The 25,933-nt window shown below is 32.7% G+C and overlaps 1 protein-coding gene and 1 pseudogene across 2 annotated transcripts; both read left to right on the forward strand.

The window, feature by feature from the left end:
- The first annotated feature begins 539 nt into the window (after positions 1-539).
- LOC149989408 (T-complex protein 1 subunit gamma-like) lies at positions 540-1,756 on the forward strand. The gene is made up of 3 exons (XM_090249849.1): positions 540-1,057; positions 1,389-1,457; positions 1,620-1,756. Exons 1-3 carry the CDS (start codon positions 991-993, stop codon positions 1,646-1,648), a joined length of 165 nt encoding a protein of 54 aa, XP_090105975.1. The 5' UTR covers positions 540-990; the 3' UTR covers positions 1,649-1,756.
- Positions 1,655-4,989, forward strand: LOC112281579 (T-complex protein 1 subunit gamma-like; annotated as a pseudogene). The gene is made up of 8 exons (XR_016502766.1): positions 1,655-1,763; positions 2,127-2,200; positions 2,421-2,698; positions 2,985-3,369; positions 3,529-3,654; positions 3,837-3,941; positions 4,204-4,278; positions 4,452-4,989. The product of XR_016502766.1 is annotated as a T-complex protein 1 subunit gamma-like (transcript).
- Positions 4,990-25,933: the final 20,944 nt, after the last annotated feature.

Consider the following 25,933-nt stretch of genomic DNA (forward strand, 5'->3'; position numbering starts at 1 on the left):
GATTTCGGTCTTTGGAATTTTATAGTTGTCAGGTGATCGGACCAAGCATTTAGTATGTAGACGTGCTTTCTCATGAAGATGGAGAGCATTGTGGATCCAGAAATCTGCGCCTGCATGGATTTTCGTAGTTCTTGCGACTGCGATGTCTAAAATTTTCCCGATGGCGTGTTCCCAGATGAGTCTATCAAGAGGGAGACGGGATGTCGAGTACATCGCGCCAATATCCAGGCTTCCAAGGTTTGTTGTTGTTGTTTTATTTATTTATTTATTTATTTATTTCAAAACTTTTTTTACGCGTTGTGTTGGAAATGTGGTTTTGGATATGGTTTTGCTGGATTGCTGAATTTCTGACGTTACTGTGTCGTTGCTGAGATGATTCTCACATATGATGTATCTTTATTAGTAGTGAGTCATCATGTATTGTAACATGCGCCGCATAATGCTTGGAGAAGGTATTGAATTTGTTCTTCATTGGCGGCATCGACTACGATTGATTTGGTGCGATCACGAGCGCCTGGAATTTTCATTACAAATATTTAAATATCTGTAGGGCTTCATTGAATTTGTACTGGTGGGCAATTTAATTTTGCAGGCTGTTGCGGATGTTATTCGAACAACTCTTGGACCGAGGTCCATGCTTAAGATGCTCCTCGATGCGAGTGGAGGTACACTTCTCGTTCAAGTTGGGAAAGCATTTCCCCAACCACAATTATTGTGTATGTACTCACTAGAGTTGCACGTGGACACGTGTGGACCTGTTTTTTCAACACATTTCATGCTTTCTTTGTGCTCTTCGTAGGCATCGTACTCACCAATGATGGAAACGCAATTTTACGAGAGCTTGATGTCTCTCATCCTGCTGCGAAGGTTAGCTCCAAGGACCTTGATGAACAACCTTTGCATCAGCATCGTAGTAAGTTATGTGATGCTTTGTTACTTTTTTAGTTTATTGCTTTATGAACTTGAACTTCCATTTGTGATGTGCAGTCTATGCTTGAGCTCAGTCGTACACAAGATGAAGAGGTTGGTGATGGAACTACGTCAGTGATCATTCTTGGTGACCTTCTCAACTCCTCTGGACTGTACAAATGTTGAACACGCTTGAGTATAGTATTCATTTTAAAAGGGTTATCAATTAGCAATCAGTTTAAAAATCTCCACAAAATGAATTCTTGCGTAGCAGTTACTCGTCAATGATGATTACCTGTTACATGTAGGCCATGCTTTGGTTATTATAAAGTCTAACAATTAGTTGACCTCTACAGTTTTGGTCAGTCATTTTTATTCTGAACTATGGTTCGTTTTAAGGCAGACATTGAAGTGCTTCGCATTGGTTTTCTTGTTCTCTTACATGTCTTGACCGTTTAACGCGACTTTTTTTGTCGCAGCTGGCGAGATGCTTTACGTCGCCGAACAGTTTCTTGATAGGCAGTTCCATCCTACTGTTATATGTCGAGGTTCATTCACATAGATCCTCTTTCAATCTTTCTTTCTAAACCCATTGAACTTGGTTAATAACTGCCGTACGGGATAAGTTCAGAAATTTTACCTGTTTATCAGTTTCTTAAGAACTGGATTTCTAGATAACGTTTCTAATCGACAGGATACATATTTGTCAGCTGAATACGGCTTCAGGAAGTGGACCTAACCGTGGATTATCGATATCTACCACTATTTGTGCCTGAGTTCAGCTTATTCAAAGGCTTTGGAGGATGCTGTTGCTGCTCTGAAGGAGGTCTCTTTTGAAATTGATGTCACAGACCGTAAGTGCCTTCCTTGCTTGGACCCGTGTGTGTACTGCCGAGAGATCTTGGTGGTTGTCTAGCATTCAAAATGTTAAAGTTTCTTCTTTTCTTCTAAAGGAGCTATTTTTTCATGTTTTGAGGGATCTCGAACAACCCCATCAGGATTCATTTTAGATAACTTCACGACTAGAATGTATTGTTTTATTGCTTTTATTCACAATGTCTTGTATTTCAGCAAGTATCAGAAGTTTCTTATTCTGAGGGATGTGTAGAGGAATCGTTAGGGACTGCAACCCGTCTTGTTAGAAAATTATGAAATCATCTTTCTGAAGGTCTTTGTTTGATCTACTCTGGATATGCGTTTTCAAAATATACATGCAGGGTCGATGATGCTGAATATCGTGAAGAGTTGTATTGGAACAAAGTTTACTACTCGTTTTGGAACTCTCATTGCCGTAAGTCCTTATATGTGTGAAGGATGGAGAACCTTTGTTACTTCAATCTGTTAAGTTGGGCAATTTGTGTAATGTTTGTTGGTGATATGTGCCTAGAAAGTGTGTTGTTTTCCTTGGTTTTCTTATAGATCCAATGCACTGGATCAACGGCGGGGAAGCGCCCTTTTTGTGTTTGTCAACATGAAAATATAAGTTTATGCGAATAGTTCTTTTAATGCAGGACTTAGCGATTGATTCAGTGAGCACTGTATACGTTGACTTGGGAAATGGTCTTCGAGAGGTTGACATCAAGAAATACATCAAGGTTGAAAAGATCCCAGGCGGGCAGTTGGAGGACTCACAAGTGCTTAAGGGCGTCATGTTCAACAAAGATGTGGTTTCCCCAGGAAAAATGCGACGAAGGATTTTGAATCCTCGTATCATACTTCTGGATTCTCCACTGGAATATAAGAAGGGAGAAAACCAGACAAATGCGGAGATCATGAAAGAAGAGGACTGGTAAGGCCACAGTTAAAACTCTTCAGTAGGTTTTTTCTCGTGCAAATTCGTGCTGTTTGTATGTTATACCCTTCAGTGTTAGTTTTTTCGCCTCTTTTCGTTTAAAAGTTGAAGATAATAATTCCCGTTCGACTATTCATTGGCGAGTAGCTTCCAACTCAAATCATGTTTGACAATTCGTATCACAAACCTCCTAAATTGACGTAATGCTATGCTAGTACACTCTGATTGCGGTAATGCATTCCCTTTATTTAGATGTCTCAATTGTGCTTTTCTTGCTTTGCAGGGCTACTTTACTGCGAATGGAGGAAGGGTACATTGAGCAGCTGTGTGTTCAAATAATAAAGTTTAAGCCTGATTCGGTGATTACTGAGAAAGGACTTAGTGATCTGGCTTCGCATTATCTTAGCAAGGCTGGTATTAGTGCGATTCGTAGGTTAAGAAAGACTGACAACAACCGTATTGCCCATGCTTGTGGTGCCACCATTGTAAATCGGCCGGAAGAGCTCCAAGAGAGTGATGTCGGTACTCGTTGTGGCCTGTTTGAGGTCAAAAAGATAGGAGATTAGTACTTTAGCTTCCTTGTTGAATGCAAGGAACCAAAGGCTTTTACAGTATTGTTAAGAGGACCTAGCAAGGACCTCTTAAATGAGGTGGAGCGTAACTTAGCGGTGAGATTTTTATCTACTGTTGCTGTTTAACGTTACGCTCGTTCATTCATGACTTATATGGATTTTTAGAAGTTGTTGGCTGTACATCCGTGTCATCGAAGGGTTTTTATTTTTATTTTTTATTTTTTATGTTAACTTGTTTACTGGTCGATTCGGCAGGATGCAATGGGGGTCGCTCGCAATGTCCTCAAGGATGCGAGATTAGTCCCAGGTGGAGGTGCCTCAGAAATGGCTGTTGCAGCTACATTGAAGAAAATGAGCATGTCTATAGAAGGTGTTGAACAGGTTAGTAAATTTAGTTCTGGATGCACACTTGATCATCTAAGAAAAAGTTCCATCTCGTTGCGTACGTTACAGGAATTTGTATCTGAGCGGTTGCAGCAATTATGCTCTGCAGCACATGATGGTCTAGTGTATCTAGGGTGTAAAGTTGTTCTAGTTCTCAACATTTCTGTGGTTGATTGCAGTGGCCGTACAGAGCAGTTGTACAAGCTCTTGAAGTTATTCCTCGAACTTTGGCTCAGAATTGTGGTGTTAACGTAATCCGGACTATGACCGCCCTTCAAGCTAAGGTTTCCAATCTCCACATTCAACTTGTGTTTGAAATTAGATCATGCTGACGATTCCTAAGTTTACAATCTCCATCTTTGCTCGTTCGACCATGCTCACATGTTGTGCTATGACTTTTGTGGGTTAAAAAAGTCGAGACATTTTATTTTTTTACTTCGTAAAGATGTTTGTACTAATTTGCGTGGAGTCTGGGAGTGTTTCGTGTCACCAAGTGTTGTCAAAAGGTCGGGCTGTATTGAATTTACATATTCATGTTTTTTTCAGCATGCTAATGGCGAAAATCCTATGATCGGCATCGATGGTAACACTGGAGAAATCACCGACATGAAAGAGCGTGGAGTAAGTCACGTTACCCTGGGCTTGACCTGTCTTAATTAAAACGGGATGTTGTTCACCACTACTGATTCAGGTTACTGTTTTGTAATTAAAACTGGTTGTGAAGTTCGCATGTCCTTCAGTTTGAGCATTTTCTGAGACTCTAATTGAATTAATTTTTTATTATGATTGAGCAGGTGTGGGAGTCGTTTGGAGTGAAGGTGCAGACTTTCAAAACAGCAATAGAAGCTGCCTGCATGCTTTTGAGAATTGATGATATTGTAAGTGGTATCAAAAAGAAACAAGCTCCTGTATCTGGACCCAAGCAGCCCCTAACATCAACTGGAGAAGATGTTAATAGTGAGCAAATGATTCCGGAGTAGGTTTAGCAAGGCAATCAGTACTAGGCTAGAAAGCTCTGTTCCTCCCGTTGCTTTGCTTCCTTTAGATCAGTAGCATCAAGATTATTGTGATCTATCCAAGTTAGCATATTAGCTGATGCTAACTCACAGGTAAGTGCTGCTTCCCTCTACTACCTTTTTCGCGTAGGGTATGCTCTACACATTCTAGTTAGGAGACTTTCTTGTGGAACGAGGGAAGTAGTGGATGAGAACGTTACGAGCATTACAAAGCGCCTCCGCTGTTATCAGCTGCAACAGGGGATCCTTAAACGAATGTATTCAAGTGCTTTAACCTTATTCAATTTGAATTAAACAGTCTACGTGATTTATCAGTCAATGAGTTAATTGCTGTTGGTTACTTGGACGGGCATGCATTTACTCGCGTGATGGGTTTTCACCAAGGACAAGTGGGCGTGCTTCGAGCCGTCACTTACGTTGCGAGCAAACTGGGTAGTCACTGTTTGGAAAAGTGAAATGTAACCTTTGGTGATGAACTTTCACATCTCATTAGTATTATATGAAGAACGTCTGTAAAGAGCCATGTCTTTTATGAGCATCGTTGGTAAAATTCCTGCAGTCATTGGGAATTGTGTGTTAGGTGTTTCCTCTTTGGGCTGTGTTACTCTTCAACTTTGTGCATCTAGTTTGTGTTGCAAAACTCACCCAAGTTACTTGCTCAATGAGGTGATACTTTAGACACTGGTTTTACCCTAGTTGCAGTAACTAGTAAAAGTCACTTTTACTTAATCCTAACTTTGAACGTGGTGAGGTAACGGTCACTATTGACGAGGAGAGGTGGGATGGATAGAATACAATGTCCAACTCTTTTCAACACATAGTATGGTGCAAGTAGGAAGCAAAATGTTTCATGACACAAGGACAAAAGGTGGCACAAAGAAGTGAGGTTGCTATGCAAAGACAAATGCGGATTGGATATTTCCAACACCTCCCTTCAACTCACACTCATCATTAGTTTTGTGATGGAACTTTTATGTTTTAATTTGGGTAAGAAGGTGGAGCATTTGCAATATATAATTGACAACTTGTCTATGGTAGGTTGTTTGTGTCTTCTTTTTTCTAATTTTTCAACTCGTTTCATTGTTGTATTAAATATTGATGCTTGATTGTGTTTAGTTTTAATTTTGCTCCTTATTTTGTGCTTGTTACCATAATCCTTTGTTGTGTGTGTAGTTCTATGTTCAACTTTGTTTTGTATTTGTTGAGGTTGTTTGTATCACAAATTGAAGTAGAGAATAGTATTGGTAATTCTTCAATTAAGGATATAACCTCATTTGCCGTGCAATTGATAGAAACAACAATCTTTACTAATGTTGATTCTACTCATTTTTATATTGTGCATTGAAGGTATAGAACATGGATTTACTTGTCTTGGTTAAAGTGTAGTAGAAATGTCCATTGTTATAAAAGAGTGGAATTCAAGAAGTTTATAAGTCTCAAAGAGGTAGAGCAATATCTATTGATTGGAAGTTGAGTTATACTAACTAACTCTAAATACCATTCTCTATTTAATGTAATCCTATGCTAATATTACTTTTAATCTATTAAGCTCTCTATTTTTAATAAATTCTATTAGACCTAATGTCTTTTGTAAAGATGTCAACTTATTGCAAATGTGTAGAAGTGTATCTTATATCAATCGTTCTATTTTGATACTTGTCTTTCATATAGTAGTGGTCTAACTCTATATGCTTAGTTCTTTAATACATGACTAGATTACAAACTAATATGATGATGCTTAAATTGTCACATTAATAGCATGGTATTTTTATCATCCAAGCAAAGTTCTCTAGATAATCTACAAAAATAAGTAATGTTGCAAGTGGAATTTAATAGAATACAATATTTGACTTCTGTCAAAGAAAGTGGGATTGATGTTTAAAGTTTGTTTGACCATGCAATCAAAATTAAGCAAAGTTTATAGAATATAGATGATATAGAGTTATAAGAGTTGATGTCACCTATTTAGTTTGCATTAGTAAAGGTGACTAGTCTTACTTTATTATTAGAAGAATAGAATATTCTATAATCTATTATATCTTTGACATAGCACAATATCTTCTTTAATGTATTTAAGTGAATAAATTAAAGATTATTCATTTATCTCAATATTCTACTTATTATAAATTAAATATTCCAACAACTTATGGTTACATAGAATATCTTCTTAACTAAGCTTTGATATACTTCATGGTTTACCAAAAGAATTGTAATATACTTTTATAGTTTCATATTAGTTCTAAAACTCTTTATCCAGTACATTGTTGAAAAATGCTCTCTTTATATCTAAATGTTGTAGTTTCTTATTTCTTTTGGCTGCCAATGTAATCGTTTCTCTAATTCTTGATCATATAACTACATGTACAAAGCTTTCAAAAAAATCTATCATTTCTTCTTATTTATGTCTATGAGCTACAATTCTAGTATTCAATTTTTAGCTTTGCCACTAAGATCCAATTTGATTTTAAAGATACACTTTGCAAATATTGAGGCCTTTTTGTTAGATAAGTCAATTCAAATCCAAGTGTTATTTTTCCATTTTGAATCAACTTTCTATTTGATTACTTCTTGCCATCCAATATATTGCATAGCTTTTTTGTAGTTTTTAGGTTTGATATTATTTTTTATTACAAGCATGTAGCTATCTTTAAATTTAGATTTTAATTTTTTATTTCAAATTAGATATCTTTTCTAATCTTTGTATTTTGTGGTTGTTAAGTAAAGAACGTATATAAGTACATCTTTTGATGTTGGCTCAATTAAGCTACTTATTAATATTGAAGTGTTGTTTACACTCTCTTCTTTTGTTGGTAAGTTATATTCAATCATGGAATTTTATTCTCCTTGTTGATTTGTTGTAATACTAATGTCTTTAAATAGAAGGTCACTATTTAGAAACAAGTCTATTTTTTCTTTTAGAATTGTATTAGTTTTAACATGATTAAAGTCTATTAGGGCCTCTTCAAATACTATACTCTTATTAATTTAAATCTTGTGATGGATAAGATCATATATCATATACGCTTTTGTTTGATCATCATATCTTAGGAACAAATATATAATTTTTTTTACTTTTTTACTTTGATTTGTTTTCTTTTGATATATATATGTAGGCTATATATTCAAATATCTTCAAGTAATCCATAGATGGTTTTGTTGTACTATGTACTTGTTTTGGAGTAATCTCTTGAGTAGTTCTAGTAGAACTAAGGTTAATTAAGATTTAGTACAGTGTATGGCTTTAGACTATAAGTAAGTAACTAATTAGTATGCAATTGACATCAAGCATGTCATTTTTACTATAATTCAATTATACTTTATTTTAACTCTATTTTATTGTAAGATTTGTGGCATTGTAAGGTATCAACTTATTCCATGGAGGATTAAGAAGTTGTTAAATTCTTGAATTAAGTATTTTTTCCCTCTATCTATTCTTAAGCTTGTAATCTTTTTTCTTATTTTTTTTTAATCTGTATTTTAAATTCTTGAAACTTTCTAAAGTTTATATTTTTATTACTCAAGAAATAGATCCAGCTCTTGCAAGAATGATCATTTGTTAATACTAAAAAGTATCTATAGTATCTCAAAGATGGAGTTTTTATAGTACCAACTAGATCAAAATACATAAGTTGTAGTACATTTTTAGCATGAGGAGTTGAAGCTTTTAAAAAGCCTTCTCGATGTTGTCATTCCACTATACAATCTTCATATGTTTCCCAAGGAGTATTGAAGGATGGCAATCCTTGTACATAATGGACTCTTCACAAATGTTGTAGCCTAATATAGTGTAAGTGCCTAAACCTTCTATGCCATAGTTGTGCTCTATCTTCAATAATTATTATATTTTCTTTAATAAGTTTTGAATCTATTTTTTTGTTATAGAATTGACAAAGTTTTTTTTGTTTGTTTCTTGTTATTGTGGCTATTAACTTCCTATTGTGTTTCTTATTCAATATTAAACATTGATTTTTTATAAATACAACTAACTTATTATTATTTTTTAATAAGCTTATTAAAATTAAGTTATAATTCAAGGCACAAACATATAAAATATTGAAAAGTTTTATTGCATCAAATCTTGAAGATACATTGACAAACCAAGTGACTTCAATCCTGTAGGATTTATTGTTTACAGTCTTTATTGTTCTATTTGTAGTTTGTACAGCTATTAGCTCAAAGTTCTGTATTCCTCTAGTAAAACAATTACTGGCTTCTAAGTTGACATACAGGTTTTTACTTTGGCTCTCTTGTATTATTAATGTTTCTACTATATGTATTTTTATCTATGTAGTTGACATTAGAGTTGTGATATTATTTGTGTGCACAATTTTAGACAATGTAGTTTGGTCTTCCATATATGTAGCAATGACATGAACATATGTTATTGTGTTGTCCAAATCTAGATGCAAATGGTTGAAATTCTATTTTAAGAAAGATTGATGGTCCTCTTGGTTTGTTGTGAGGTTGATTGAACATGTGAGATTTTCATCCTTCAAGATATTGTAGCATTCTTTAAGTTAACTTTCTTCGACTTCTACCTCCTCTTTACATGAATTAGTTTTTAGTACATCCTCTAAGATGTATGCATTAGAAATATATTGATAATGCTAGTTTTTGTCCTAATTTTTGTTCTCTGATTGCCATGTAATGGATCTCAGTGAAAAGCTTATCCATCACATCTTCAAATGTTGATTTTGTCATGTAGGTGATGCTTTGGATCACAATTTTGTAGCTTCATGGCAATCTATTGGAGATAATATTTGTGAGCATCCAATCTGCAATGACTTTTTAAAATACTTTCAATTGATTCTTCATATCCATTACTTCCATCAAATAAGTGTTAATATTGCTTACTTCTTTCATTGTTAATCCATATAATTTATTTGTTAAAACCATAATCTACTATTAATTTCTTACATTGAACATTCTTCTGAGCATGTCCGATGAATTTGTAAGATAAGTTTGCTAAAAAATTAAAGATGTCCTCAATTTGTAAACAAAGTAATTTTGGATTCCTAGCAACTTATTTGATTCTCTTATGTCATAGTTTGAGAACTTCTCTATGGCTTCTACCATCTCTTGACTCAAATAGTCTTACTCATTTAAAATATGTCTAGTCTCTATCACTATCTTTGACTCTCTTTTTGCTTATATAGAAAGTAGGGCTCACCCAATTTAATATTATCCTAATCTTCTTCTAATACCATGTTAAAAAACTCACGCAAGTGACTTACAAATTTGTTCAATGAGATGATAATTTATACAATGGTTTTATCCTTACTGTGGTAACTAGAAAAAGTCACTTTTATCTTATTTTAACTTTGAATGTGGCAAGGTAATTGTTGTTGTCGACAAGAAGAGATGGAATGGACAAAGCACAATGTCCAACTCTTCTCAATGCACAATATGTTGCAAGTGGGAAGTGAAATGTTTCATAACATGAGGACAAAAGGTGGCACGAAGAAGTGAGATTGCTGCACAAAGTTGAATGTGGGTTGGGTATCTTGAACAACTTGCATACTAATTCAATAATAACTTCAATCCCCTTGGGTGAGCAAATCCCTCCTAGTTCAACAGTGGGATTTTGTTGTAATAAAAGGCAATTTCTTTGGAATACACATGAAGACTCTACAAACCCCTTTTCAACAATTTGTGGGTTATTTGAACCAAGCTTTCTGTATTTTTTTAAAACCCCATGCTTCTCATGCACATTCTGGATGAATCATGCTCCTGAAGGACATGGTATGTGGGGAACACATACACTGGAGGTGCAAATGCTGGCAGTTATTCAGGTAAGACCATACAGAGCTCCATAGGTTTGAACATGTGCTTCATATTTACAGAGGAGATGTATGTGCCCAGTTCCTACAACAGCTTTTTTCCACTGCAGTTTCTTATGTATAGTTACTCAAGGTGGTGACTCTGCACAAGACAAGGCATATTCTTACTAGTGTGCAAGTACATGGTTCAGTCATGTCCTTCATGCCTTATGTTCTCACCATGTGAATCACAAGGTGGCAAAAAAGTGACCTGTGTACCCAGCTTGTGGTATGCAGTGCAACACCTGCTGCAAGGTGTGTTGCTCATCCCCTACTGTTTTCCCAGCCTTGGAATAATGCTCCTCATTGAAAAATTTGTGAATTGCAAGGAGTCTTCCTCCATCCTGCACCTGGCTCTCCTTCTCTGTTAACTCTATTGTGGGAAGTGGACCCACACTCCTATTTCACAATTGGGGTACATCCTCCCCCAATTTTTAAAACCACAAAGAAGTGTCCACATGGTTGAAGAGAAACTAATGAGCATTAGTTTAAGGAACTTTGTTTTAGGAGCTCAAGGGAACATTCCTGGGCTTTGTATCTGGAAAGCACATGTAAACTAAACTGTACACTTATTTCTGTGACTGTACATACAGGGTGTTCAGGTAGAGATTCTTCTACAGTAATTTGGGGCTGGCAAATCCAAATCTGGGGTTGGTTGGCCCAGAAACAACCTTGGATGATCCCTGTGAACTTGACAAATGTTCCAGGCCTGTGTTCATTCCAGACACTAGGCTAGAATTAATTTGCTTTGCTCAATAATGGACTAACAATGCACTGTGTAAGAGAGAGCAAGCCAGCCAACTTTCAGTGCACTTTGAAAGACTTAGTGGTTATGACTTCCAAAAGTTATGAGCAGTCATGATCATTGCCCTTGGTTCATGCAACCAAACTAAGCCAAACTCTGTATTGTCTTGAAATAAAACATTTGAAATAAACTGCTGCTATGCACATAGGAAAATTGGAAAGAGATCATTCTTTGTTGATAGTGTGTAGGAATGTGTATGTGTGTGTGTGTGTGTATATATATATATATATATATACACAACAGTGACTGTTGTTAGAGTAATGCTGGCATTGAGAGAGCAATGAACCACTGCTTGCTTCAGATCCTTATTACAAAGTGGGGCCACATATTTGACGTGGGATCTCTATTGCTTTTGCAGTGGCCCATGCAAAATATCATGAAAAGATTGGTATCTTCATACACTGTGTCCATAATTGCCATGACCTTTTGAACTCAATGGTGACCTCAACTATTTCTTTAAAAAGAAATGAAATAAATGTAAAGAAGAAAAAGAAGAAAATGGACACAAGAAAATGAGAGTTAGTTAAGATGGTTTTAGATGGAAATAATCATTGGTTGCAATGCTTTGCAATATCTTCAACTTCCTTTTCCATTTGCTAAAATTTAGGGTTGATATTAATGGAGTGGTCTGATGTCATGATTCAAGAGTGTTGTTTTGCATTTGAAGAGATTAGAGTGATGAATGGCAGCTTGTGTATTGGTAAAAGAAACAAGGGCCACTAAATCATTGAAAAGTTTACAATTTTTGTGAATAATTTTCAATTTTCAATTTTCAATTAAAGTGAATAACTTAAATGATATTTTAAACATGCATATTAAAAAAAATAAATTTCAAGAAATAGATATTTTCAACATTTCGTTGTCCTGTTAGTATGCTCTACTTTTACCATTAATGTTTTTTTAAGCCGCAATAAGTTCACCTAAATCAAACATTTATTTAAAAAGAGTTCATATGCCATGTTTTATTATGTATATATATGTATATACATATATTCATTTAATTTCATCTTGACCCACAACCTTGTCATTTGCTCACATTGCCCATATTTCAGGCTTCACAATATTATACACATATACACATTCTCAGTTCATTTTACAAGGAACCAACATACAATCTTAGATACAACATGACCCAGCAATCCATAGAAGAAAAGATTTATTTTATTTTATTTTATTGTAGCCGTTTGAAAGTTAATACTAAAGTTTGTGAAATTGAGAATAATGACAACCACAAAATTATTAGTATTTTAATTATTATGATGTATATTGCTATTTACATTTTTTTCATATAATTATTTTCACTCTTCTACTGAATCTAATCAAAGCTCAGGGAATGTCATGGGCAGTACGATCTGCCTTTGAATGCAATGAAAATATCCCTTTCCACCTGCGCCAATGTGTGCTAGTCAAACAAGATCCTCTCCATCAAAAAATTAAAACAAAATAAAGTAGAAACGAAATTCTAAAAATACTAAAACTTCAAGATTTAAGTTTATGTTATATTTGATTTGAATGACATCATTACATTTGCAAACTGAACTTTAGTTTACTCAAAATTCAAACTGTTTTAACAAAAATGGAATATCAGTTCTTTATACATGTTTCATAAGTAACAAAATAGTGTAAATGTTTTTCTATCATTTAAATCCAATCAAGTCAACACTTTCTTTTAAGTAAAATTTTTTATGTAATTTCAACGTCTGTTAATTTATTTCATAAAAAAAATAAGTTTAGAAAGAAATTATATATATTGTCTGTATTTTGTTGTTCTAATTGTTGACTAGCTTTTGTAAAAACTAATAAGAGAAGTGAATTTTTAATTAATATTATTTATTTATTTATATGTTTAAAATAAAGTTAATAATTCTATCAATGTACAATTATCATATCATGATAGATGTATTGAAAATATTTATATATAAAAAGAGTTGTTAAAGCCACATCTCTTCCATCCTTTGCCATCTCATGATTAATTTCATCCATTTCATGTCTCTATCCTTCGTTCCCAATTCCGAGTCCATTTTCCTTTCCTCATTCTAAACCCTCTCCCATCTTCATTTCATGTGTCAATTGCTTGCTTTCTTCTTTAAGCCCAATATCAACGTTTGTAAGGATATATCTAAATATTATTAGAATTAATAGAATTACTTAAATACTTTTGATGTGTATAACTTAGATTAGTGAAGAGTGGGGGTTAGTTTCCTAGGGACAAGACCCTCTAAGGAGGTTCCACAAAGAATTTCCGAGTATTATATAGTGAGCTGGCTATCAAGGATAGTGAGTTCTTTTGCCAATTTTTGGTAGCAAGCGACTTGAAAAGATTGTTGGTCTTGTGCCAATATATATAACATTGCAACAAGTTTCTAGAGCTTGTAACCATTTTTGGTAGGGAGCAATGGCTTTAGTATTGTCAAGTTATTCTCTCATTTTTGGAATATGGCATAGAGAGAAGTGTTTGTCAAGGCTATTCAAGCTCTATCTTGTCGACCACCACTGTGATTGCTATTATGCTCAATCTTTATCGCAAGCTCATATAAAATTCTTCATAAATTTAAAAGGCGTGTGGAATATATTTCCAGTATAGGCCAAGGAGTCATAACATCCTAGGTGAAAATGTAAAAAATAAAACTTGTCAATATATTATGATACATGGGACTTAAAAAAATCAAAGATAGAATGTGCTAGTTTATGGTAATTGCCTACAAAGAACACAAGGATATAGGGAATGAAGAATAGAAATAGAGATGGGAGGGAGTTTGAGACGGAACACAAGGAACAATGGAAGAAAATGGAGATTGGGGATTGAGAAGTAGAGACTACGAATGGAGGAAGGGGTTTTAGATAGGGGACAGAATAAAAAAGAAGAACTAGGATAGGAGACTAGAAAAGGAAGATGGACAAAATCAATCACGAGATGGCAAGGAGGATGTAGCTTTATATATATATATATATATATATATATAATTCTTTAATATATAAATAATAATTTATATTCTTTGCTATATTGATATTGGCATTGGTTTTTTGCTTTATTTGCAATATGATGAAAGATTTTTTTTAATTTTCAAATATATGTATATATATATATATATATATATATATACGTAATATCTTAATAAATCAAGAAATAATTCAAATGTTATTTTAAGATGTATAACATAAATCATTATTTTTCTTAAATAATAAAAAATACTATTAAATCAAGCATTAATTATTATATTTAAAAAACATATAAATTAGTTAGATTCTATAAACATGATTTTTAAGGCTTTTATTTCTATTTAGCTTATATTTTAATATTAAATATTCTAAAGTAGTTGCTAGACTTTTAACAAATTTAAAATCTTACATATGAATGCGTCTAATATTTTTTCACTATTTTTATTGCTAAAAAATAACTTTATATCTTCTTTGGTTTTCAAATGCATAAAGTTTTAGTTGAATGCCATTCATGCAATGATTGTTTAGAATTATAAGCATATCTTGCACGATTTGGACTTAGAAAAAGAGATGATTCTTTGTAGAAAAGATAGAACATTAAATAGCTGGTTTTAATATAAGTATATTTATTTATTGATTGATTGATGTTACCATAGAAACAAACTGCTTATGGCATTTTCATGACATCATGAGGACAAAGAAGTAAAGAGAATACTACTTTACTAGCAAGAAGCAATCATACAGCATTTATACTCAAATGTTCAAGAAATTCATTCAAAAATTCAATTAGTAAATGGCCGTTGGAATTTATCTCAAACAATTGTGGAGAATGGTTAAATATAAATATATAATCAAATGTGTATACATAAATATATATATATATATATATATATACATACATACACACACACATATTCAACCACTTGGTTACAAAACAAGGCTGAGGACCAATACTTAGAATGGGACTATAAAAATAATTTACATACTCAATAGTAATAAATATGCTAACTTTATTTCTTTAACTTATTACCTTGTTAAATTTATTTATTTTGACTTCATCTATTAAAGAATATAAGGGCTCCTAACCATTGAAAACAGAATATATCTATATATATATATATATATAATGAAAAGAATATGGCGTTTGAGTTGGCTATGCAAGGGCATGGATGAAAAAAGCTTTGAGAATGGCCAACGAAGCATTTTTCATCCATGGGATGGGGTGGGATGGGGTAGTATGGGACGGGCGATAGGGTGGGATAGGGTTTGTATGGGATGGGGGATGGGGTAGTTGTTACTTGGCTAGTGGTGGCAACACGGACCGTGCATGCGCCGGTACCATCTAGTGCAGGCGAATTCCTTTCCTCCTCTCATCCCTTCTTTTCTTTATTGTTTCCTTATCTTTCTGCATACGTACACTTTCCTTCTTGTGCTCTCGGGTCATCGTGGCCACGTCGGACGACATTCTCCAGCACATTGTCTGCCTCTTTCTTTTTCCGGGAAGACCGACCAATCAAGTAGCCGGCCAGGAATGCCACGCCAGACGGTTTCATTTCGCTGAGTAAGCTTCGCTCTTGAGGAGGAATGGGGCCGGGGCTGCTTTGTGTCTGTCACCCTTGGATGAATGAATGGATTAATGAATACATGCATCATTCACTTGAGTCGCACCGACGGGAAAGTTATACTGTATTAGTTTCTTTTGTTTGCATCCATCCCCACTTCGCATGGACCCTGCAACCAAATCCTCTCAGATGCCAATTGACATTGATTATTGACCTTGTGGGTGCCCCTTTTCTATCACCACTAAAACATTCCGGGGAATAAGTTAAAAGTTCAAAAGTAGAGCCGTTCTATCTACTAATATTCCAAGGTCAGTTGCACTGAAAAAGTATTCCTTCACTTTTGGATTGCCATATATATATATATATATATATACACATATATATATTTTTTGACACAATAGAGTTTACTTCTCTATTGTAGGTAAGACAAGGTACATAACCCCAACCACATCCAGTCATGGGTAGAGTGACATACTAATTACTAAGACTTAATCTATTGTTTAAGTACAACAACTTCCATTTTGGCTTATTATTTTGCCTTGTCACAAATATACTATTTGTGCACCATTTGTGATAGAACTATTTAATGAGTTCTGTAGCTTATAAGGGCCTACATCTTGAATTTGCTTGTGTTTTAATCCAGGTTTTTCTACCGTAGTTGATTAATTACAACCAAATCTTATGATAAACTTTTTCAAGTTGCTAATGTATTCCATTAAACGTTACATCATTTCTTTCAATCTAGAGTATCTATATGGTAATTTCTTGTGATAAAAGCCATACTCTGCTTACTTTTTTGAATCTTTGTGGAATATAACATGCAAATATACAATATTTCTATGATAGAGAGAATTGAGTGAGTCTTGATACTTCTTCAATATCCACTTTTGTATCTCCTTGCTATTTGGGGTTGTTATCATTGTAAATCATCTTTGTTGTATTAGTATTATGTACTGACCTCTACTATAAATTGGTTGTTATATTTGAGATGAAAAACAAAATAAGTTGTAGTTTCCATCACTATGTATTTTTTATTGAGCTGCTTTTCCAAAACTTGTGTAATAGAGTTTTATGTATATTCAAAAGACACACCAAACAACATTGATCAATGTCTTGACATATTATACTTCTCCATGCGTTCACCAAAATGGCTCTATTACATGTCATCTATATAAGTCATGCTTTTTTTTTTGTACTCTCTTGGCATTCCATATATTAACCTATTTTAATTTTAAATCACTCAAAAGAATACCTCTTTATTTCTAGATTAGTACATTGAAAACTACGTGATGTTTCTTTAGCAGAAAACAATCCAATTTTATGGAATATTATATGAGTGAAACTTCCTCAAGATAATAGAAGTATCCAAACTCTTCCACAAGTTGATCAATCCTATCATAGTAAAGGTATACATCATTTATTTATTTTTTATTTTATTTTTTGTGTCTTTTTTATATTATTATTACTTGGATCCATTTAAGCCCTGTTGTGATGTGCCTCTCCTTAGATTTGCAGATCCCATCCTCTTGATTCTGAGTGTGCCTTCCTTCAAGTGTAGTTTTATAGATGCTAATAAGTCTTCTTTTGAAATTGTAAATATTAATTGTTGTAGGGATTTAGAATTCTTTGTATTTGTAAGATGTTTGCTATACTACAATTATTATAAAAGTATTATCACTTAAGAATAGACCTACATATTCATCTTCATGTAGTTCTTATCATATGATTAGAGTGAGTTGGTTTCTTTGATGGCTGATTTTTGGAATTAATGCTTTTCATGTTCCTTCTTTATTTGGCATTAATCTAAAATTTTCTTTAATTTCTTTAAAATTCAAAAAATTTGTGTTTGTCCATAAATCTCTATAATTTTATAATTCCATTTTGTGTAGTTTTGTTGCTCTTATTCTTAAAAATTCAGACCCAATGCAACTTATGACTTAATTATGTCACATGTTATAATTGATTCATTCCTCTTGGCAAGTTGGAGGGGAGTATATTAGCTCAAGAATGATATTTTTTCATGCCATTACAATCGTATTTCATACTATTAATTCTTTTTGGCTTTGATGTTTTGTTTTGATAAAATATTCATAGTTTTGATGCCACTTCTTTCTTGTATAAGGTTGGAATCGGCTAAGATGGTATTACAACATCATGTATAAATTGGAGTTTGATGATTCAAAAGCTTTCAAAATTCATTTGACTAATAATGTTATTATCACATCAATTGAATCATTTAAGTTAATACCTTCTTTATTTAATAGCTGACAATATTGTAACTACACTACTTTAGTTCAAGCCCTTTGTATTGTCCCTCTTACTAGGTAATTCCCTAGAAATATTTTATCTTTGTTATGTCATTTTTTATGCCATTCCATAGAGAGATGAAGTAAAAAATTATCAATAATAAAATTGAATTGACAATTACTCTCCTACCACTGATATTAACTATTTTTAAACACCAATGGCTTATATATATATATATATATATATATTTGTAAAAAGATATTAAAGTTTTTTAAATTTAATAATAGTTCAAATGGTGTTTCTAATAGCTTGCTTATTTTATCCTCCTCTATCCATAAAACATCCAATTCACCAGTTCATTGTAGTCAAATAGAAGTAATATTACTCTTTCGATGTCCACTTGATTTATTCCAATTTATAATCAAGCCTGACCCTAAACTAAAGGTTTTAAGTATATAAATGAAATATCAAATATTTTATCTTTTTTCTAATAGAATTAAAGATGTATCATCAGCATATTGTGCTATGATTTATTAATTATCAATGGGCAATTGTATACCTTTTATAAGCCCCACATTAGCTTCCTTCATTACTACTATATTCAATACTTCCACCACCACAAGAAATAAGTACAAGACAAGTATTCAACCTTGCCTCACCCCTCTTTTAATCTTAAAAGGTTTAGAAATGGACCCATTAATTTTCATGCATGTTTTTGCATTAATGAGTAAAAATTTAACCTTATAAATAAAATTTCTTGGTAATTCTATTTTTTTTACTTTATATCATAGAAATTTCCATTCTACCATATTATATGCTTTTAAAAAATCAAATTAAAAAAAAAATATGAGTGATTGGTTGAATTTTTCAGCCTATGCTATTATTTTATGTATCAATAATAAGTTAATTAGTATATATATCTATTAGATAAAAGGTTGATTGATCCATACTTATAATATTCATAAGTTCTTATTGGAGTCAAAGTTGCATAGCCTTGGCATAAATTTTATAATCCACATTGAATAAAGTTATGGATCTCCAATTTGATAGATCATGCCTTATGCCTTATTTATATAGCAATACAATTAATCCTTGAGTCACTTTTAGAGGGAGTCATCCCTTTTGTATATATTTTAGAACATGATTAAGAATTATGGTCCAAAGATGTCCCAAAATTTTTCATAGAATTCTAGGATTACTCTATTTTAACTCAATGATTATTTTTTATTCATATTTTTTTATTTTTATAAATTCGGCTAGAATGATGGGCTTACTTAATCTTATTTTTTTCTTTGTATTTAACCTATCTCAAATACCTAATATATCTTGAACTTCAATCTTTTTTACTACAATTGTTGTCAAATGGACTCCATAAAGCTTATTTTAAAATTTTTGGCATATGTAGGCCATAGTGCTAGATGACTATAGTGTTGCCTACTTTCATCCAATAATTTTTTTATACTTGAGGGTATCGACCTTATTTTATGAGCCCCAAAAAACTTCTATATACACCAATCTGAGGCTATCTGCTATTTTATTCTAATTCAAATATCCTAATTTATAATTTTCCATCTTTCAACTTCTTAGATTAGTTTCCACACAATGCACAAGTTCTATTTAGTGGATTTTATGTGAAGATTGTCTTATAGGTCAACAACAACTTTGGCTAGTTGCTAACATAAAGTATGTTTATTTCTATTTTATTTTGGTGCAAGTGGCACATTGAAAACATGGTAAAATCTCAAACATTTTTGAAGCTTATCAAAGATGAAGAGAGATTGATTTGGACTCTATATTACTTGTATATGTTGTTCTTCCTTTGGCTCTAATAAATATGTCCAATTTTTAATATATATTGATTTTCTCTTGTCTTAGGATTGTAGCTTCACTTATCACCAAACTACTAAGTGATGCAAGTATAAACTATCTCCAAAGATTACATAGTCTACATTGGTTGTAGTCATCTTTGGAATTATAAAGACATAAGTTTAATCTAATTTGGCCAATTTTTATAATCCAATTCATTATATGTTGTCTCAATTCAAGCAAAGTATATGTAAGGCCAAAAAGATGTTTGCTACTTGCAATGTAGTTATCAATGAGTTGAATAGTATTTTTTTTGCTTTGGATATCACTAAGCCTTGGTTATTTGACTTATTTTATTTCATCATTTATACTCTTTTATACATAAAAAAATCTATCTTAGATAGATATTTCAAAAAATAATCATGCATCATTTTAATTTTTACCAAATCATTTAGTTTTTATATATTTTTTGTTAAGATTATAAATTTTATATTTTGATATAGAAAAAGGTAAGTACTAATCTCATTTTTATATTGAGATGGAGGAGATTTCAAATAATTCAATGTATGGAGTACTCTTGATGAAGTATAGTATATTGCACTATCAATAGAGTCATTAAGCTCTATGGTCTTTTAACGCTCCTATAAATTGATTCATCCTTACTATCATTCAAGAGAACAATTTGGACAATAGTGGTGAGCTAGATAACTTATTTGATATTACTTGCCTCTTGAATCATTCCTTAAAAGTTGGCAATAGATTCTCTACAAGAGCTGTATATATTTATTGCAAGATTTCCTCAATTATCCCTTATAAATGCATGGTCCCTGTGAAAATGCTGCAAAATGCATCACACTTAGTGTCGTAAAAGTTTTGGAAGTAACAATGCTCAATAGAAGTTTTGACATTGCACGACAGCCATTTTCTCTATATAGGTTAATATTTGGCCAATTTTTATCTTGTGCTAGAGGAAACAATTATTTTTCTATTCCTTCATGTTAAATTTGTATAAAATAATCTCTATTATTCTTCACAATACTTGTTGTAATAGGTTCTATTTTTCCTATACAATCTATGTATTCTATATGTCTTAACAAATATGGTGGTTGTCATTTTTTTCTGTGTTGTTTTCAATATTTACTTGTTTGTTTGTATTGTTAACTTTGTTACTTGTTCCATTCTCTAAAGTAACTCCTACTGTATCATTTTGATGATACTATCTTCATGTCTAGATATCTTCTAAGAACTTCTACTTCTTATTATCAATAATGATCCTTAATTTGGCTTACTTGTATTAGAGACCATATACAAGACAAGGATTCAAGACCAAGAAATGGAGTTAATTCGAAAAACTAGATATAAGGTAAGAAGGTCATGGCTAGACCACAAGAAGTGAGTTATTGAGACTGAGGATCCCCTCAGCGTTAACTCCTACATATATTAGGTCCTAAGAAGCTTCTTAAGAAGTTTTTTATGAAGCTTGAGAACAAAGTAAGCCTAAAATCCTTCTTCAATAACTTTTTTAAATCATCTAAAGCCTCCTAGAAGCTTCTAAGATCTCCTATGACCTTTTGGAACTTTTTTAGAATCTGTTGGAACCTTCCAAAAACCTTTTGGAATCTCCTAGAACCTTCAAGAGCCTTCTTAGATTCTATTGGTACCTTCTCAAACCTTCTTCAGTTATAAGTCCGTGATATTACCTCCTCTGCTAGCTTCAAGGTCTCCGAGAAGCAATGTTGCAGCAAGCTAGTATATACACAAGAAGTTGAAGATCTATTGCATGGTGTTTGCTATATATTTAAGTTGTTTTTTTTCAAGGTAAATGGTTTATAGGTCCTTGTACCTATCAATAGTATCCCAAGCCTTCTACTTATGACCAAGCATGAACTTCAGTATCTTCATTATAGAATTATCTTGCAAACACTCCTTTTGAACGTCCTTCATAGGCAGGTTCTACTTGAAATATAATTATCAGTGACCTATTACTAGGTATCCTTCGACGTCTTTGTGGTTCAGGTAGCACTTCATCTCATGGTCATCTATGTAAATTACTTGGTTGAGATGGTATGACCGGCAAGGTATCTATCTCTTGACTATCTATATCATATAAAGTAGACAAAACCAAAAGAATATAAATAGGCTATAGTCGTGAGCTCAAACTATTGATTTTTACTATTTCAAATACTTGACAAGAACTTCTTCTTCAAAGATTGCATCCTCTTCTTCTTTATGAGGCCAAGAACTAAGAATCTTTATGGTGAAACCATCTTATTAAGCTACTGTTCTTCATTTTGTTACTTTTTGTCTAGATAGATGTTGTTGATGAAACCTTTGAACCTTTATTTGTATATTTATAAGATTTCCAATTAGTTTCTATGTGTGATTTTTGATATCATATCCATGCCAATGGACCAGATATTCAAGCCTTCCATGTCTTATCTTTGAATCTAATACATCTTCTACTTCAAATTCAACATGATGATTGATTTCAACCATAAGAGGTGGTGGTTGTCTTCGACCTAGTATGTTCAATTCTTTATACCTTTCCAAAAGTAAAACATGAAAGACTAGATGAATCTACATAGATGAAGATAACTCTAAGTGATAAGTTACGTAATTAATTTGTTTCTGAATCACAAATGGTCCCAGTCTTTGGTAGTTCAACTTATCACATGGCTTGTTGGTTTTTATATTGCTCCAAAGAAGACATACTTTGTCACCAACTTGGAATGGAAGATATTTCTTCCTCAATTCATCAACCAGTAGCTTATAACATTGTTGAGGCCTTTTTTAGGTAAATCTTTGTAGTTGCTTGAAGTTCGGCCATCTTTGTAGCAAATTCCTTTGTTGTTGGATTTGCCAACTTTGAAGGCTCTATCATATCCAACTTTAGATGATAATCGTAGTTTGAGTAGAATGGCATTTGCTCCATTTAATCATCAATTTGAAGGTGGAAGGCAAAAAAAAGATTGATATCAATCTTAAGAAACTTAAAATATACCTTCCAAAATCTTGATACAAATTATAGCCCACAATCCAACATAATGTTGTCTAGCAACCCATAGTAACGATATACATTGTCAATAAAGAGTCTTGTTGTCTCTTCACTAGTAATTGATTTCTCGTAAGATATAAAATATGTTATCTTAGTCAATTGATCAACAACTACAAAGATAGTGTCAAATGAGTTTGATGGTGGAAGATGTGTAATAAAATCCATAGAGATAGATGATCATAGTTGTCTTGAAATAGGAAGGGATTGACAAAGTCCATATGGCCAATGTCAAGGATTTTTTGACCTTGAAAAAATATCACATGACAATAAAAATTCCTTAACATCTTTCAATATTTTAGGGCACCAAAAGTCTCTAGAAAAAAGTTCCAAGGTCTTGTTGAATCCAAAATATTTGGCTGCAGAAAAGTCATGGCGTATTTGAAGAATGCACAAGCGAGTTGGTCTTTCAAGAATGCAGAAATGTTCTTCAAAGAACTTAAGGTTGTTTTCATAATTTAATTTAAAAAAGTGGCGCCATTCTTGGAAAGAATTTACGATAGCAAGTAGCTCTTTATGATGGAATTGTAATTAATTTCTACCATTGAGAATTTTGTAGAATGGAATGCAATTGGATGAAGTTTGCCATCATCTTCATATTGTGACAAAACTACTCTCAATGCAAAGTTTGAGGCATCGGTCTCCATAAAATAAAGCTTATTAAAATCTAAATATATCAAAATTGGAGTTGTTGTGAAAGCATCTTTTAAGCTTTGAAAAGCTTTCTCTGTTTCGGGGCTCCAGGCTAGTTTTAATAATAGAATCTAACTTGATGTATTAAGAGCATTAATAATAGAATCTAACTTGATCTCTTAAGAGTCTGTCATATTAACTTTTCGACCTTATGTTATAGAAAATCATAGAAACATATGCCTTCAAAACAAAAAAACCTGATCTATGATATAAAGAAAAGAAACCAAAAGAATATTAAGAAAAGAACAATATTAGTCTAGGGGAGGATAATCCGCAACTTCTAGAATGCTATAGTACTTCTAAGAAGAGGGATAATCCACTCTTTGTCAAGAAAAACCAAGCTTCTAATATTGCTTTATAGCAATCTCGACAAACTGTTAAGGACCATATAGAAGACAAGGATTCAAGACCAAGGAATGGACTTAACTTGACATTAAAACAACAATTAGATACTAGGCAAGAAGGTCCTGACTAGACCACAACAAGTGAGTTGTCGAGACTAAGGATCCCCTCACCCTTGACTTCTATATATACTAGGTTCTAAAAAGCTTCTTAAAAAGTTTCTATGAGGCTTGAAAACAAAGTAAGCCTAAGATCCTTCTTTAGCAACTTCTTAAATCATCTAAAGCATCCTAGAAGCTTCTAGGTCCTCCTATGACCTTCTAAAACTTTCTTAGAATCTACTAGAACCTTTCAAAACCTTCTAGAACCTTCTAGAACCTTCAAGAGCCTTCTTAGAACCTACTGGTACCTTCTAAAATCTTCTAGAATATTTTAGAAGCTTTTGGAACCTTATTTAGTTGTATGTCCATAAAAACTTGTCTAGATATTGCACCTTGATATAAATTCATTTACTTCCATAAATTCACTTCTATTTGGAAATAAAGCCCATTTATGATTCTTTTTTGACATTATCTATCTTGTTATATAAAACATCTTTTGTCTTGGATCATTCATATCAATTTGGTCTTGGTATTATCTTACTTGATTCTTCATTTGAACTAGATAAGTCTCCCTTTCAAGTTCAATACTAGAACATGTTACTAGAACATGAGCCTCCCTATCTTGTTGAGATGATGCAAATGGACATGGTATTATATTGATTTTTTTCTCCTATTCTTTGGTTGGAGTCTATTGGTTATATTCTGAATAGGATTTGAAGTGGTTTCAAAAGACTAACTATTTGTTCTTGTCTTTCTTTATTTCTACTCTTTTGTAATTAATCATTGACAAATATTCTCAAATTAATTAAATTATTACTAAAAGTATCAGCACCTTATTTGTAAGTGAATTATCAAATTAGTGATTGAATTCTTAATCATAATAGTGATGTCCTATGCCATACTTGGAGTGATTGCTACATAGAAATTATTCATTTGTGTGATGTCCATTTTTCCAATCCTCGCCTATGATGGAGCCAAAACATAGTAATATATCATGTACACTACTTAAAAACTTATTTGGAACCACCTTAAGTATAATCTAGATTGACATTTTAATGCCAACTAGTTTGTTCGAATTAAAACCTAAGATTGATGGTTGGAGAATGAATATGTCCTATTTAGAGAGGTGGCATATTCAAATGAGTAATCTTTGTATGGATGTCTTATCCTTATTAAGAACTTGAAAGAAGCCATACTTTAGATTTTTGCTTAGCCACACTTCTTTCTTTATTTCAGTTCAAATAAAGCTCACTTAGTCTTGTATATTCTTTTAGATATGTTGTCCTCCCACAAAATAAGCTAAAGTGATAGATTGCAAGTAATGTTCTATGTCTCTCTTGATTTTATCTCCATCTACTTGTATTTCTAGAACTTTTTTATTTACTAAAAAACTTATGCAAATGTAAGATAAATCACTTGGAAGTTGTTCCTTTAGTATAGCTTTGGTGGGATGAATTTTGGCATATCTACCTAAGTTCGTTTCTATAGCTACAAGCTCGAATTCAATTTGGTCATCACAACTTATTTACTCTATATGCCATCTTTTCTCCAGTTACATTCAAGTGACAAGTGCATGTGCCATCTGTGCCAAGAATACACTCACATATAATGTCATCATTTTTACTAATGTATAATTACTACCTTTATAACTTTTACCATCTTATTTCATTGATTGTACAACAGTAGATTATGTGCCTATTATTAAGAAAACAAGTACTTAGAAGACATAACACTTAGCATTAGCAAGGTTGTATACAAAGAGAGTATGGAGTACGATGTCTTTCACTTCCAACATCCATTACTTATAGGTGGTAGTTGCTACCCTAAAAGACAACGTCCACTCTTTGACTTTTACACACATGGCCCTAGGATCCTTTTAGCAGCTCACAAGTC

The sequence above is a fragment of the Physcomitrium patens genome, chromosome 4 (genome assembly GCF_059467195.1).
Source record: "Physcomitrium patens ecotype Gransden chromosome 4, ASM5946719v1, whole genome shotgun sequence".
Taxonomy (NCBI): domain Eukaryota; kingdom Viridiplantae; phylum Streptophyta; class Bryopsida; order Funariales; family Funariaceae; genus Physcomitrium; species Physcomitrium patens.

Coding starts and splice junctions, on each gene's coding strand:
- LOC149989408 (XM_090249849.1), top strand. CDS start 991: ATGCTTGAGCTCAGTCGTACACAAGATGAAGAGGTTGGTGATGGAACT. Junction 1,058..1,388: donor TACGTCAGTGATCATTCTTG/GTGACCTTCTCA, acceptor TTTTTGTCGCAG/CTGGCGAGATGCTTTACGTC. Junction 1,458..1,619: donor TCCTACTGTTATATGTCGAG/GTTCATTCACAT, acceptor CATATTTGTCAG/CTGAATACGGCTTCAGGAAG.